This window comes from Pelodiscus sinensis, chromosome 1 (genome assembly GCF_049634645.1).
Source record: "Pelodiscus sinensis isolate JC-2024 chromosome 1, ASM4963464v1, whole genome shotgun sequence".
Classification (NCBI taxonomy): Eukaryota; Metazoa; Chordata; order Testudines; family Trionychidae; genus Pelodiscus; species Pelodiscus sinensis.
In genome coordinates this window covers 32,153,379-32,169,636 of record NC_134711.1, presented here as the reverse complement: position 1 = coordinate 32,169,636, position 16,258 = coordinate 32,153,379, and the positions used below count along the sequence as shown (strand labels likewise).

At 44.0% G+C, this 16,258-nt stretch overlaps 1 protein-coding gene across 4 annotated transcripts in view; it reads right to left on the bottom strand.

Annotated features, from left to right (window-relative positions):
- The window catches only part of TAFA5 (TAFA chemokine like family member 5), a 665,983-nt gene that overhangs the window by 98,830 nt on the left and 550,895 nt on the right, over positions 1 to 16,258 (bottom strand). For all 4 annotated transcript variants that reach the window (XR_003088458.2, XR_001367931.3, XM_075927800.1 and 1 more), the window contains exon 3: positions 14,045 to 14,172. Coding sequence is in view for 2 of the 4 variants with exons in the window: in XM_075927800.1 (XP_075783915.1) it covers positions 14,045 to 14,172 (128 nt within the window). In the remaining 2 variants the exon portion in view is untranslated. The remainder of the gene's footprint in view (positions 1 to 14,044; positions 14,173 to 16,258) is intronic.

The following is a 16,258-nucleotide window of genomic DNA, read 5'->3' as shown; positions in this document are numbered from 1 at the left end:
CTAGGCACTCCATTCTTAAAAAAATGTTTTCCTTTGGTTTAGGGATGGATATGAACCTCGCCTCTGCATGATTTTATGTATTTTTAAGTTGTGTCTTATTCTTACAGAAGCCTGAAACCTGGAAAGCACTTCAAACTGAAATAATTTTCATCAGGGCCAATTTAACAATTTAGGCACTCCCACAAGATCAGCTATTACGGTTGTTCATACACTTGAACAATTTCAGACATCACAACTTATTGGTTGGGTTTATACTATGCCACAGTACATTAGTGTCAATGACAAGCCAAAGTTACAGATGTGTTTTTATGTACACTTCAGAATCTGCTTTCAAAGTACAAAAAGAAAAACAAAACAACTATTCGGGTCATTTCCTTTTAGCAGAAGCAAAGTCTATTCTACACAAATATGAAATAGATGACTAGCTGGGAATCCAGCCACTAGTGCCTAGGGCAGTGTTTCTCAAAGAGGTCTATGAAACCACTTTGAGAAACCTGTTAACTGGCCACACTGGTTAGTTTACTTACGGGTACCGCAGGCATGGAGCCTCATGGTTCCGTTTCACCATTTGCAGCCAAGGGGAGCTGTGGGAAGTGGTGTGGGCCAGGCCACTTGGGTAAGATCTGTTATTATTTACTTTATTCAAAAGGACAGTTCAGACCTGAAATGGATCAGATATGTGTAGCTTATTTTACCTTAAACTAACCGTTTTCATGGGTAAATCAACACATAATAGTAAATCACTAATTCCTAAGAATCAGTAGGTGAGCAAATTACAAAAATGCCAATTGCTATGTTGTTTCAATAGTCTAAGCCTAATTCTTTCCTCACTTACTCCAGTGCAGTAAGATGAGATTCGGGACCATATTATTTAAGGATGCTGCCTTTATTCTAAATGGCATTTACAAGTAAGAATTCAGAAAGAATAGACATCTTTTAAGATATTATACCCTGAAAACTGATTGTATTTTAATAGAAATTGTACTGATCTTTACAATATTACATGCAGAAAAAAGTATTTTCTCAGCGGTTGGTTATGAGACATGAATGTACAGCTAACCTGATTTTCCATTAATATCTGAAAATATCTCCTCTGAAAGGGACCAGTGACACTAAGTTCTTCAAGGAAGTGTCTGAAATGCTGATAGCCTACGTTTTAAATTCAGATATTACATTCCATGTGATGCACCCTCTTCAAATGGAACCAGGATTCCGTACTCCAGAGAAAGTACTAATCCCCTCGAGATCATCCAAAACATTTTTAATTTTCTCAGAAAACCCCCCTCTGTCACCCCTCTTCCAAGGAAGATTTGGGGAACTGAGATCTTTATTTCTGAAAATACTGAGTTCTAATAATATTTTACAGGACAATTAAGTCAAATTTAGCTGAAATGTTATTTTGGAAAATAAGCTTTAAAATATATATTAGCACTAATGGAAACATGGAGTAAATCCTTCAGTCTTTACTTAAGCAAAAATCTTATTTGTTCAATAGCTAAAATTCCAGTGGGAGTTTTATTTAAAAAAAAAAATCCAGGATCAAAAACAAGCTTTCTACAAGCTGAACCCTCGAGTACTACTATTAGTGCATTAAATCCTAAAAGTGAAATGGACTCAGACCAACATGAAGAAGATGCAAAAAGGAAATCTCATACTAAATGGTGCAGAATAGATTCTAATCTTCATGTTTAATAATTAGAGGTTATTTGTACCACAGATAAAGAGATCTGATTTTTGGGGTGGGGGATTAGTGTTGAGACCCTGGTCCTCTTTGAATTCAGAGTGCCCACTTTGGGTGCCTGGTTTGTACCAGGGATATCAATGTGTAGTTGACTATACAATTAACCGATAAGCCTAGGCATCCAGAGGAGCAACTTCTGTCTGTGGGAAACTCGGACTCTCCCACACATGGGCTGCTGCCACCTCCATATCAGAAGCAGCAGTGTGGGGCAGCAGGCAGCTGGTTCACGAGTGGAGATGGTTTTAAAACTGGCTCCCCTTGTGGACTAGCTCCCTCTGGCACTCCTCATTGCGGCCTCTGCTAAAATTTCAACATGACTATTCAATTACCTGATATCTAACATCCCTAGTTTCCACTGCACTGGTAGTATAAAGCAGCCCTAACGCTCTGCATCCAGCCTTTATTTTAAAGGCTCATCATAGAATCACCTCATTATAGAAGGTACTCCAGTGGCACAGAGCTTACATGCTAGCCTGTGTCAGTGTAGAAGAGTGTTCAGGAGAAAATAGGCAAGTCTTCAGGTTCTGTATGCCCCTCAGATATCTGGAAACCCGTTTGGATCCTCCTAGCATCCAATATAAATTGAAGTGACCTTTAGCGTTGCTTTGATTTATACCTGGGGAACCAGACCAATGAACACCTGATGCAGGATACGGAGAGAGCAAGGCCATCTCTTCACTTGTCTTCTGAGCTCTGTTATTTGACCCATTATGTTTAACCCAACTATGCATTAGTGGCAGCCACCAATCAAATATAAAAAAATGTGGAAAATCTAACTGAAAGGAAATCAGTCCCAGCACAGAGAAGTCAAGATACAACAAATTCATGCTGTAAAACACAGAGGTACACACTTGGCAGTTGGAATAAGTGCTGGAGGCTGCTCGGGTATCACCTCTGCCTCTCCAGAGTTTGGGATAGGACTTCCTTCTGCCACCCAAAGGAGGGGAAGGACCTTACTGCAACACCTATGGGAAGATGAGAACTACTGCCCAGTCTCTCTAAGGTCCCCTTAATATCATCACTTCCAAAAGGGAGAGGTGGTCAGTACCACTGTGTCCAGACAAATTCAACGGGAACCCCCACATGGTGTTTCCCTACAGCCTGTAATTGCCTTCTTCCAGCCTTACATTACGTCCTAAAATCACATGGGAAACAACAGGCAAAGAAGTAGCTTGGAAGATGACAAAAATATTTATCAGCTGTCCTATGGGAACAGTATATTTAGCAGTACTCAGAACTGGAACCTCATCTAGTCTTGCTATAGGAATACCAGAGAAATTAGTATAAATTCCGGAACCTGACAACAGCAGCAATAAAACTGGAAAAGCTTCCTGAATTGCCTAATCATTTACAGGCATTAGTTAATGAAGCCTCACAATCTACCTTTGATGTGGGTAGGAAACTATTATTACTCCTACTGTACAGCTAGGGAAATTGAGGCAGGGAGGTTCAGTGACTTACCCAAGGCCACAGAGACAGTGACTGTCAGAGCCGGGATTAGAGCTTAGGAGTTTCTGACTCCCAGTCCCATGCTCAGACTACTAGATCATGGCCTCAGGAAATTTCCAGCTGGTCTTCAGTCTAAAAAAAGTAAATTCTCAAATCCAACATGCAATATGTATTTTACTTTGAAAAAAAATATATAATGGTATGAGTAACACCACCTTGCTGGTAAATCAATGGTGAAAACAAGCCAGTACATTTTGTCCAATTTACCTTAATCATACATTTGTGTATGATAAAGATTTGCAGGGGAAAAAAAATCATTTAAATTCCATCCAATACAAACAACTTTAGTATTTCTCAGGGTAAGGAACAAATTACCTTTCCAAGCCAGCCAGCATGTCATTTATATTAATGGTGAGTAATGCTAAGTTGCTCTGTGCGTAAGAAAACTCTATTAAGAAAGTCACGTCCCTTGGCGAAGCTAGATCCTTAGTAAATTTTACTAGCTAAGCAGTGAGCTCCATGTCAGAGTAATTACACCTTTTATCCACTGTGAGCTCTCTTTTAGCTTCTTCATACTCCTTAATTTCCCACTTCAGCTAATTTAGCAGTAAAATCACAGAGGTTTTAAAAGGTTAGCTACTAGTGCATGAATGTTCTGTTAGGCTCCATGTATTGAAATCACATCATGTAAAAGAAGGAATTAATTAAGTAACAATTAAGTAGTGATGGATCATTGACAACATATATACACTTTGGTGCTAAAATTAATCTCCCCTGTAAAGCCAATAGGTTGTGTATCTCCTCATTTAAACACTGGAAAGTTTCATTCTTGAAATATAAAAGGGCCAGGTTTCTCAGCAATATCTGGTGAAATAATGACACATCTTCTGGCACTGTTAAGATTATACACTCTCTCATGAGAGTCAGGTAAATTAATTTAAAAAATCAGATTTGGAAGATTAATGAAAATATCAAAAGCAGAACATGTTTGCATGGCAGATGATCTGAAGATAACCATAGAGGCATTTTTAATATAAAAGTGCTTAACATGAATCACTGCGTTAAGAGTATTAACAACTGCAAAGTATTCTGTTGCTACAGCATCTCCTCTAGCAAGCTGCCATATTGTTTCCTTGTATTGACAATCAGATGTTTAGTACATAGATTGGCAACTGGCCCAGTCAATCTTCAATTCTAAAAGCCTCTTACTGGATGAGCAATCCTTGGTTCATTCACACCTTGTAGAGAGGATGACAGGGCATAAGTGACATCCAGATCCACTATATATTGGGTCTAATTCTTTCTTCCCTTGCACACTGTGTAGTCACTTGCAGCTGTGCAATGTGATGGCAAAATGGGCATAAAAAGCTACCACCAGGATGAGTGGAGAATTCTAATTTGGTTGCATTACTTTGCACAAGCATAAATGCTTACACAAAGAGCAGGCAGGCAATGCAGAATCAGGCCTTGAATATCTAGGTTAATCTATTTTGACACAAAGTGTGAACCAGAAGCAGCACTTTCTGGAAACATGATTCATTGAAAATGTGGATGCAAAGCATATTTATTAGATAAGCTTGCTGTTTCCTGGATATTTGGTATATAAAATATTAAGCATTATTACGTAATGGGATGTTGTAACATTAGCAATACTTGTTAAGGCAAGAATTCTATTTTTGCCTCATTATTATGGGAAAAATGTAACTCCTAAAGTCCATAGTCTCACAAGAGAAGAACCTTATTGCTGACCTCCACTTAGCTTCACCTTTCACACACTACTTTTACGCCTAAGCTCTGACATTATTTTATAGATGTGCCTATAATACTATCTATTTCTCTATATGCACGCACACGCTAACAATGGGCCTAAGTGCAAAACTCACTACAAAAGCAAGCACTAGTCTACAGGGTTGCCGGATGGTTTCACCAAAAATACTGAACACCTCGCCCCCCCCCCAAAAAAGAACACCAGGGAAAAAATTCTATTGAGGGGGAAAAAAGGAGGTGGGGAGACCAAAGTTGTTGAGGAAGAAAAAAGGACCCCAAGAGTTATTAAGCAAATAATAAATTAATTAATTAATAAAATAAAATAAAACAGCATGGCCCTTTAAATGTGTGCAGAGTCAGAAGAGGAGAAGTTGAGCACTAAGACTCAGGGAAGGCATTGCTTCTCCTTGCTAAGATCTTTAGGCTTTTTACCGATGGCCATCTTGTTTTCTTGGTCAAGCCAGAAGGGAGCTTCCCTGTGGAACGAGGTAAGCAGGGGGTCTGAGGGCGGGGGGGCAGAGGCCCGGGAGGGGAGCTGGGCTCCCTTGCTGAGTGTGTCGTAGGGTTGCCAGGTGTCCAGTATTTTCGTCTCCTGGCAGGGAAAAAAATAAAAAAATACCAGACATTTTAGGTGTCCGGTATTTTCTGAATTTTTTTTACCGGACAGGAGACAAAAATACCGGACTGTCCGGGTCAATACCAGACACCTGGCAACGCTACTAGCTTAAGTCCCCAACTGTTCAATACTATTCCTAATGACCAATTTTACTCCAGTACTGCAGCATATAATTACTGACTACTACATTTTATCCCAAATTATAATATCTTGTATTACAGAAACTTTTCTCTGCTCTGATAGTGTACCTCTTTCACTTTCAGACAGAACCTAATGTTAACTGCAAACACCTGCACAAAATGTTGTAGGTTAACTAATTTAGAATCGCATCCTGCGCCCAGTACAGTATATGGAGGAATATTCACTTATTTACACAGGAGAATTAGATTCGTAATAGACTGTATATTCACTATATATTTGGAAGTTAATTCCACAATTTTCCCAACTACCCCATTTCAGGCTACACTTTGTTGTACCTCTATTTTACAACAACAAACAGTATGGGTCTAACAGGTAAGGTAGGCTGTTGAGATATAATAGTAAATTATTCCATAAAACAGTAGAGGATAATATTACGATACTATAGGAAAGAGTGTGCGTGCTTCCATTATAAATCCTTTTTTCTTCAGGGTTTATATTAGTCATTATGAAACCCATGTGAACCAAGTTCCCAACTCTTCTGCTACAGTCAGTCCCCGACTTACGCGGATCCGACTTATCCGCACTTACGAACGGGGCTTTTCTCGCCCCGGAGCTCACGGGCGGCGGGTCGCCACCCATGTCCTCCGGGGCGAGAAAAGCTTCTCCCGGTCTCCTGGTCTGCTGGGGGGGGGAGTCCAGCGGCTTTGCTGGACCCCCCCAGCAGACCAGGGGGACAGGAGCAAAGCCGCCCAGGCGGCGGGGGTTCCGCTGCCTGGGCGGCTTTGCTCCCGGGCAAACGAGCAAAGCCGCCCAGGCGGCGGCTTTGCTCAGGTGTCCCTGGTCTGCTGGGGGGGTCCAGCAGCTTTGCTGGACCCTCCCAGAAGACCAGGGGGACAGGAGCAAAGCCGCCCAGGCAGCAGGGGTCCCGCCACCTGGGCGGCTTTGCTCCAGTGTCCCTGGTCTGCTGGGGAGGAGGCGGCGCAGCTAGTGTGCCCCCCCCCCCCAGCAGACCAGGCTTTTGTTGCGGGACGCCTCGGGTAGAGCAGCTGGGGTGCTGCCAGGTTGGTCCTGTGGGAACCTGCCGGGCAGCACCCCAGCTGTTCTGTCCCAGGCTCCAGATTCAGCCGCTGTTGAAACTGATCAGGCTGATTCCAGGAAGCTGGGGGCAGAGCAATTCTGCCTCCGGCTTCCAGTAGTCAGCCCCTGGTCAGTTTCAGTGGCAGCAGCTGAATCTGGAGCCAGTTCCGACTTACATACAAATTCAACTTAAGAACAAACCTATAGTCCCTATCTTGTACGTAACCCGGGGACTGCCTGTATTTTCTTATCCCTCCCTTGCACATCAAACTAAGGAACTAAAAGCCTTTTTAAAATTATTAGTACTAGTCTTTTTTTTCTTTTTGCCATTTGTGCTGGATCCAGTGTTCCTTGGAACAGCCTGAATTATTAGTTGGGATTAATAAACTATTAATGTACAGGGGCATCCTGAGGATTTATGGGGTCCTATGAAGCACTATTAAACTGGTACCCCTATTCCCAATGGCAGACGGGGAGAGGGATGACTTTTAAGAGATGTGATTTTATAACCTTCAGCAACATACCAGTGAAATATTTCTAAAACAAATTTTAAACTAAGGCTAACACAGCAAATTCAGAAACGGACAGGTTGGCAAATGCCTGTTAAATGGCTTCATTACTACTTGAATGGCTCCTTCACAAGTTCTGCTAATAGGTTTGGGAGGCTTTTTCATTGCGGTCCTTTACAGAGGAAGCAGAGCCACAGAGTCCTAGTATGGCAAACAAATTGGAGACTGCTTTCACATTAAATGATTGTACAGAAGCTCTAGGACACCTTCATCTGTCTGGATCCAGCAATGCTGCAAATCAACAAATAACCGAATTTGAGACTAAATCTAGCAGAGAAGATACTAAACCTAGCAGAGAAGACACAGAGCCACAGTTATGCCCCAAATATTTGGGTGCCCTATGCAACTGCATATTCTGCATATAGGTAAGGATGTCTCTGCTAATTTACATATGCACAATTACCCAGCTGTCCATTGCACTTTAGCAAAGAGATCATGAAGATTACGGGAAAAGCTGTAGTGGGAGGACTAGAATGGCAATTCTTCATTTCTGTTTAGCAGGTTAGGGATCTGAGCTAGTTGTTATACAGCATTCTGAATTAGGTCAGCATTGCCATTATTTCTCCAGGATGTGGTGTGACTCTGATTTCATTTATGGTGGTTGAAAACAAGAGGAATTCTGTAAAGCAGGTTTGAGATCAGACTCAAGCCATAGTGTCAAGTTTAAAAGATTCACTGAACCAATGTGATAAATATCTAACATACATTTCTCAGGGTAGGTACTGTGCCTATTTTTTATTTTGCATTACGCCAAGCATAGCACTGATGCATCTTGATAAAACAAACAATAATAATGATAGCTGAAAATGCATCATGGTAGACAGGTAATTTGCTTTACCCAAGGTACAGAAAAATCACTGAATTAATGAGATTTTGAATAATACTTTGAAAGTTCCAAAGATACCATATCTAGTGTGCCTGCCTGTGGGATCTGGTGATATTGTTTCCCTCCATTATCTTTTTTTGAATGGTAGAAAAGTTGAAATAGGGATTAAAATATACGTCTGCATCATCCCCGGGAGGGAGGGGTGTGACCCAGGGCGGAGGGGAGGTTATACGCGGGAGGGGTGCCCCAGCTTGCGCCAGGGGCTGCAGGTGCCATGGGGGGCAGGGTGGGTGCCCGAGCCATTGTGTGCGTGGGGGTCGGAGCACTGCATGCTGGTGCGGGAGTGTGGGGAAAGAGGGTCACTTATGTAACATCGCAGGCAGGAGGGGACGAGTCCCAGACAGCGCTGGGGGCCACAGGCGGCGGGCATGGGACCTAGAGTGGGTGGGGCGGCCCCTGCAGCGCAGCAGGTTACTTTTTAATTTTTACAGCTTGAGCTCGGGCCCGATCAGGTCCAAAAGTATGTTAAAACCTTTTCCTGGATGAAAGTTTATCCCATGCAAAGTTTGGTTGCGGTAGCTCTTATAGTGTCCAAGGGTATGTCTACACAACAAAGTTAATTCGAACTAAGAGCTGTTAGTTCGAATTAACTTTAATAGGCGCTACCCATGCAAATCGCTAATTCGAACTTAATTCAAACTAGTGGAGCGCTTAATTCGAACTAGGTAAACCTCATTCTACGAGGACTAATGCCTAGTTCGAATTAAGTAGTTCGAATTAAGGGCTGTGTAGCCACTTAATTCAAACTAGTGGGAGACTAGCCCTCCCCTCAGCTTGCCCTGGTGGCCACTCTGGGCACAACCAGGGAAACTTTTCTGCCCCCCTCCCGGCCTTGGAGCCCTTAAAGGGGCACGAACTGGCTATGGTGCCCGTGCCAGATGCAAGCCTGCCAGCACCCAGCCAGCAGACCTGCACCTGGCACGGCACGAGCCAGCCACCCGTTGCCACCCAGCCCTCCGCCTCTTCCCGGGACCAGGCTGGCGGCTCCCAGGAGCCTGCCCGGGGCTGCAAGAGGTGGGCGCCTGGTCCAGTGCGGAGATTGTGGACCTCATCCAGGTTTGGGGGGAGGCCTCCAACGTCCACGACCTCCGCACTAGGCACAGGAAAGTGGCCATCTAGGGCAGGATAGTTGCCAGCCTGGCCACCAAAGGCCACATGCAAACCCAGGAGCAGGTTTGCATGAAAATCAAGGTGGTCCTGTGAGACCCCCGACCCTGAGCCCTGAGCTAAGAACATAAGAATGCCCATACTGGTCAGACCAAAGGTCCATGTAGCCCAGTAGCCTGTCTGCCGACAGCGGCCAACACCAGCTACCCCGGAGGGAATGGACTGAAGACAATGACCGAGCTATTTGTCTCATGCCATCCATCTCCAGCCTTCCACAAACAGAGGCCAGAAACATCGTTCCTACCCCCTGGCTAATAGCACTCCATGGACCCAACCTCCATGACTTTATCTAACTTCTCTTTAAACTCTGTTATAGTTCTAGCCTTCACAGCCTCCTGTGGCAAGGAGTTCCACAGGTTGACTATTTGCTTTCTGAAGAAGAACTTTCTTTTCTTAGTTTGAAGCCTGCTACCCATTCATTTCATTTGGTATCCTCTAGTCCTTATATTATGGGAACTAATGAAGAACTTTTCTTTATTCACTCTCTCCACACCACTTATGATTTTATAGACCTCTATCATATCCCCCCTCAGCCTCCTCTTTTCTAAGTTGAAAAGTCCCAGTCTCTTTAGCCTCTCTTCATATGGGACCTGTTCCAAACCCCTGATCATTTTAGTTGCCCTTTTTGGAACCCTTTCCAAGGCCAAAATATCTTTTCTGGGGTGAGGAGATCACATCTGTACACAGTACTGAAGTTATGGCGTACCATAGTTTGATATTTCCCCTCCTCCTTCTTCCCCTGGCTTCCCCCTTCCATCTCCCTCCTCCCAGGTTTCCCCCTCCCCTCTCCCACCCTCTCTCTTCCCTCTCCCACCTCCTTTTCCCAGTCTCCCCAGAGGTTAATCCTCCCCTCTCCCCAGTTTTGTTAAATAGAGTTTCTATTTTTGAATACACGTGTCCTTTATTTTGTACATCAGGAAGGGGAGGTAGGGAGAGGTAAGTTGAAGGAGGTGAGGGAGGAATGGGGTACGAGCCCCCGATGGGGAGGACTGGGGTGGCTCTGTGGGCTCCTCGGGGCAGAAGCTCTCCTGCAGCCCCCTGATTAACCCCCTGGATGGCTGACAGCCGAGTGCTGTGATGTGTCGAGTGTGGGCACTCAGGCTGTGTCCAGACTCAGGGGTTTTTTCGAAAAAAGTAGCCTTTTTTCGAAAAAACTTTATCTGCGTCTAGACTGCAGCCGCGTTCTTTCGAAATTAAATCGAAAGAACGTGGCTTTTCTTTCGACGGCGGTAAACCTCATTGCACGAGGAAGAACGCCTTCTTTCGAAAGTTCCTCTTTCGAAAGAAGGCGTTCTTGAATGTAAATAGGGCTTCTTCGAAAGAGAGTATCCAGACTCACTGGGTGCTTTCTTTCGAAAAAGCAAGCCGCTTTTTCGAAAGTTCCGCGTGCAGTCTAGACGCTCTCTTTCGAAAGAGGCTTGCAGTCTAGACATAGCCTCAGGGCACTCCAAAACAGGACTGCTTTGCTGTCCCTCATCGAGATAGACAAGCAAGCAGGGAACCCTGAGAACTGTCTGTCCGGGGTGGGGGTCGGGTCCCTTTAAGCACAGCCCTCGGTTAGCCTGAGGCAGCATCTCCACACTCTAAGTCCTAACCTGATGCCCTGCCGGTACTGCTTCTGGCCAGCCTTAACTTCGGTTCAGGGTCCACTCAATGTGGACGTGCTAGTTCGAATTAGCAAAACACTAATTCTAACTAGTTTTTAGGTCTAGATCAGTGGTCTCCAACCTTTTTACACCCAAGATCACTTTTTAAATGACAGACCAAGCCAAGATCTACCACCCCACCCCTTCCTTGAAGCCCCACCCTCTCTGTTCTCCTCCTCTCCATCACTTGCTCTCCCCAATCCTTATACTGTTTTTTTTTTTAATTTATTCTGTAGGAAGAGGTTTTTCCAACATTTGGCCTGTCTAGACTGGACCAAATGTCAGAAAAAAAACCCTTCTTTTGGAGGCCACCTTATTCCTTGTGGAAAGAGGAATATAGGGGTGACCGAAAGAGCAAGTTTGCTCTTCCACTAAAAAAGCGGAAGAACAAACGCAACCCTGGATGCAGAAGAGTTTTTCTGGGATATCTCCAGAATCCTGAAAAACTCCTGCAGTCTAGCTGGACCCTTGCTGTGTTGAGACAGGATGTGTAGTCTCTGGGGTGGGAATGAGGGATTTGGGTGTGGGAAGGGGTGAGAGGTGCAAGCTCTGGGAGGAAATCTGGATGCAGGAGGAGGTGGAGAAGGGGACACTGGCTCGGGGAGGGGGCTCCAGGCTGGGCAGTGTTGGGATACTAAGCACAGGCTTGTGGATATGAGGGTGCAGGAATTTGGGTTGGATTATGTGAGGGGCTCAGGGCAGGGGGTTCCAGTGTTTGATAGGCTCAGATCTAGAGTCTGGGGAAGGGGGGATGCAGGAGTGGTTGTGGCCAGATGGGGGATTGGCCCCAATTTGGGGTTTGTTGGCCAGGCTTCATTTTTAAATAAAATACTATGTTAAACACAAAAAGTTTCTGCATTGTCTTTATTTATGAGAATGGCAGGGAACCTGCCTTAAGTCAGGGGTCACTGACCCATAGAAAAGTAATTTGGGAGCAGGGACACAGTACTGGGGAGGGGTGCTAGTTGGTTCTGGGGCAGGGAACAGGTTGCCAGTGAGGACAGGGGAGAGAGGGTAGGGTGCTAGGACAGGTTCCTGCAGCAGGATACAGGGTGCTGGGGGGGACAGGTTTCTGCAGTAGGAGACAGGGTGCCAGAGGGAACAGGTTTCTGAAGGGGGGGCAGGTTTCTGCAGTGGGGTGGTGGGGCAAGGGAGAGGGAACAGGGAGCCACGAGCGAGGGGAACAGGTTTGGAGCAGAGGAGAGGGAACAAGGTTGGGGGCAGGGAGTTCCCTACACCAGCCATGGAGGGAAGCCTCTGACCCGCGCTCCCTCTGGACTGACCGCAGGGCAGCCGGGCTGTAGCGAAGAGAAGTGGCTGCCCGGCCAGCTGGCCATGGCGCTCAGCCAGGGTGCACCAAGCTCCACGTGGGCAGGCGCAGAGGGAAAGCCACTGATCAGCTGGAGTGCGGGACAGCCTCTTTCAGCTGAAAGCCACAGTCAGCCACAGTCAGCTGGCTGGGGTGTTTCAGCCCTTCCGACCTCCCAGCTCCCACCATTCCTCGCAGTGTTGTTGCTCAGTGAGTAGCTGCTCCTCAAATGAGGAAATCTAATGTAAATGTACTGTGCAGGCGCACAGTTCAGAGAGGGCTCAAGAGCTACTCTTAGAGCCCCTGAGATCTACCGGTAGCTCGCGATCTACTGGTTGGTGACCACGGGTCTAGATGCACTAGTTCGAATTAGCTTAGTTCGAATTAACTAATTCCAATTAAGTTAGTTTGAATTAGTGCTGTAGTGTAGACATACCCCAAGTTATTAGAGCACAAACATACACACATTCTCCTTCATATATTAGACATCACCATTACATAAATTACACTCAAATGTCTTAAAGACTAAATAATTAAATCTCTGGTTTGGAGATTAAGAGGTAAATTTGCATCAGTGTCCACAATGTACTTTGCTATGTTGTGTAACTATAGGGATGTCAGAATGGCATGGGATCTTTAACATTAGAACAATAAAAAATTCACAGGATGTTAGTTGACAATAAATGTTACCCTGAAAGACTGGCCAAAAAAAAAAAGTGAAGGTATGTTGATTTTTTGACACTGTAAAAAACACTAAAATGTTTGTAGTATCAGAATGCAGAGGATCTGATAGGCCTAAATCCTAACCTGCTAAATCTCACTTATTTGAAGCACACTGAGATTAAGCATAAGGCAGGTTTTGAAGTAAATCTTTATAATAAAACATCCTTGAAATGTAATTTACTTAAAAGTCACTTGAGAGCCCCATAAACTAATAGAAAATATTCTTGATAGACTAGCAACCTATCATATTCTACCATATCTCTTGGGATGTTTTCAATTTCTGGAGCACTAGTCTTCAGTTGGTTTGTAGAATGTCCCACAGACAGATGTTTGATGCTATAAGTGCTAGTAGTCATCACTGTTGCAGGCATATTCAGCCTCAATATATCTTCTCCAAACAAATCCGAAACACTACAGAAGACAACACCAAGGAGTTGAAAAGTATGGTATGGACAAGTTAGAACCAAAGTCCTGATGACCCTAAAAGAAGGGTTTTATTTGTTATTTCATACTCATGCAAATTTTCCTCTGGGAAGATGGATATTTGTCTTTGAAAGCTGTCTTTTTATTAGATGGAAAAAGCCAACACTACTTTTGTTTAAAAACCATTTTTACCCTATTAGCTCAGTAGTGTGAAGTTTATATCCTAATTCTACCAACAGTGAGGAATACACACTAGGGTGAAATAAAGATGAAGAGACAATCATAACTGATTGCATTTTTGGTCCCTTTTAAAACGTCAAAGTTTGACAATTTACATCCTTTCAGTACTCTGCCTCACTTCCCCTTTCTGAGAGCACAGGTATGAAAGTACACGTGTGTATCTAGGAATGTGTTTATGTGACCAGTACACTAACTGGCATCTAACTTTAAAAACCTATGCTTCATCTAAATTTGAAGTTTCACCCTTTGTTCTTTGGAATAAAAGGGATGTAAGAAAGAGAAGAGCTTACCGTGGTTGTCTTTATTCGCCCACCTGGTTGTGTACAGGTCCAGCCTGATTTATTGATTAGCAAATCACAGCCTTCTCCTTCTAAACATGGAAGCATTTCACACCACTGTTTTGTTTTGATAATTCGTGCTGTGGAAGAGAAAAAAACCAAACAGAGTTGGCAGGTAGGCTTGTGTGTCATTTCCCTCTGAACTCTCTTTAGAGGTGCCAATTTCATCAACAGATAATGCAACCATACGCTACGCCAGAGACAGCCCCAGGCAATTTATAAAATTATATACTTTGCCTGCTGTGCCAACCAATTATATAATAAAAACAAAATTTAAATTATAACAATAACACAAAACAGAGTTCTGGTTAAATGAAAGAAAAAATTGACAGAAGTAAGTTATGAACGGCATGAATTCCTGAAGTATATGAAATATAATGGGAGGAGCAATGGTTAAAATATTAATAACTAGAAGATTTACCTGGCATTGCTTGGGTCTTTCAGGGCAGGGGGTTGGAGTTGTAGGGGAGCAGGAGTTAGCGTAGGAGCTTGGAATGTGGGAGGCTCAGGGCAGGGGTCTGGGAGTGTGGAGGGGCAGAAGACAGGGTCGCGGGATGAGGTGGGGCTCAAGGAAGGGGGCTGGGAATATGGGGAATGCACGAGTTGGGTTGGGCGATGAGGAAGGGCTCAGGGCAAGGTATGGGGGGCTCAGGGCAGGAGGTTGGTGTGCAGGAGTCAGGCCAGAGGGTTGGGAGGTGTGGGGGGGGGGGGCTCAGGGCACAGGGTGGAGTGTAGCAGCAGTTGCTCCCCAGCGCTGGGATGCTTGCTACCCCCTGTGGTCATTCAGCAATATAACTGTGCCTGCTATCACTGCCTTCCCTTTCAGTTTTGATTAGAAACAATCACATTCCACACACATCCCATTGTCCTGGCACAACCAAACCCATTCCTTGCTTTAACTAATGATAAGAGGAAGTTGCATGCCAAATTTGGAGGTCCTAGCTCTTAACATTTAGGAGGAGTTATTGAACAACACACTCACAAAAATGTATGGATGGACACAGTTAGATGAACAAACTCTCTCAAATATATAGTAACTAATGTTGTTTTAAGAGTTGTTGCAATTGTGCCAGTCCCACAATATGAGACACACAAGGTGGGAGCAGTAGTATCTTTTACTAAACTAACTTTTGTTAGGAAAAAGATAAGTTTTTAAACTATGCGAAATTCTGTGTAACTCTTCTTCAGAACTCAGCTTAAGTTCAAAAGCTTGACTCTTTCACCAACAATAAAGATATTATATTACCCCTTTGTAGTAGTAGTAGTAATAAAATAAAATTAAAATAAATAAATAATAAATAATAATAGTAATAAACAGGGCTCGCCGAACCGCCAGCCGTGCTGTCTGGTGATCTGTGCGTGCGCAGATTGTTCTGCACATGTGCAGATCACCCGAACCTGGCTCTTGCGGGTTGCAATCTACTCGCCAGAGGCGAGTAGATTGCATTATTTGTCGAGCCCTGGTAATAAACAATAATAATTATAGAAGTAAGGTTGCCAGGCGTCCGGTTTTGAACCTGACACTCAGTATTTGAGCTTTCTGTTTGGGAAACTAATTGAGAAAATATAAATGAGGAAATATAAATGTCCAGTATTTTCTAAATATGATGTAATGTAGATTGTGATGTAATGTCAAGTGTGTCCCGTATTTTTGTTGAAACCATCTGGCAATCCTATATAGAAGTGCATAAGGACTAGTCAAGAACAGCGTCACATATTGCTAGGTACTGTTCAGACACAGAATATCAAGCAGTTCCTGTCCCAAAGAGCTTATACTATAGACAGACAAAAACAGTGCCAAGGGGGAAGCAGGAATAAAACATAAGAGCAAAGTGAATGTGATGATGGCAAATGTTATGTTAGTTCCACAATTTTAAGGTGGGTTTACAGTATTTCAGAAGAGATTTGCTAAATGGAAAGAAAAGGGAAGGGAGAAATACACTGCAGGAAAAAGGACAGAGAAGAAGAAGGTGTGAGGGGCTGGTACTGAGTGAAGCTGAGGAGAAGAAAGAGGGCTGGAATAAAAAAGGACAGGTCATAGAAAGTCCAGTCAAAACTTTAGAGAGCTTACTGACTATTCCCATGTCCCTGCTTTGGCTGTTTTTGTAGGCATTCCTACTGGCTAGAATCTCTGGCTGGTTTCTTTCTGCAAGGCCACATGGCTTT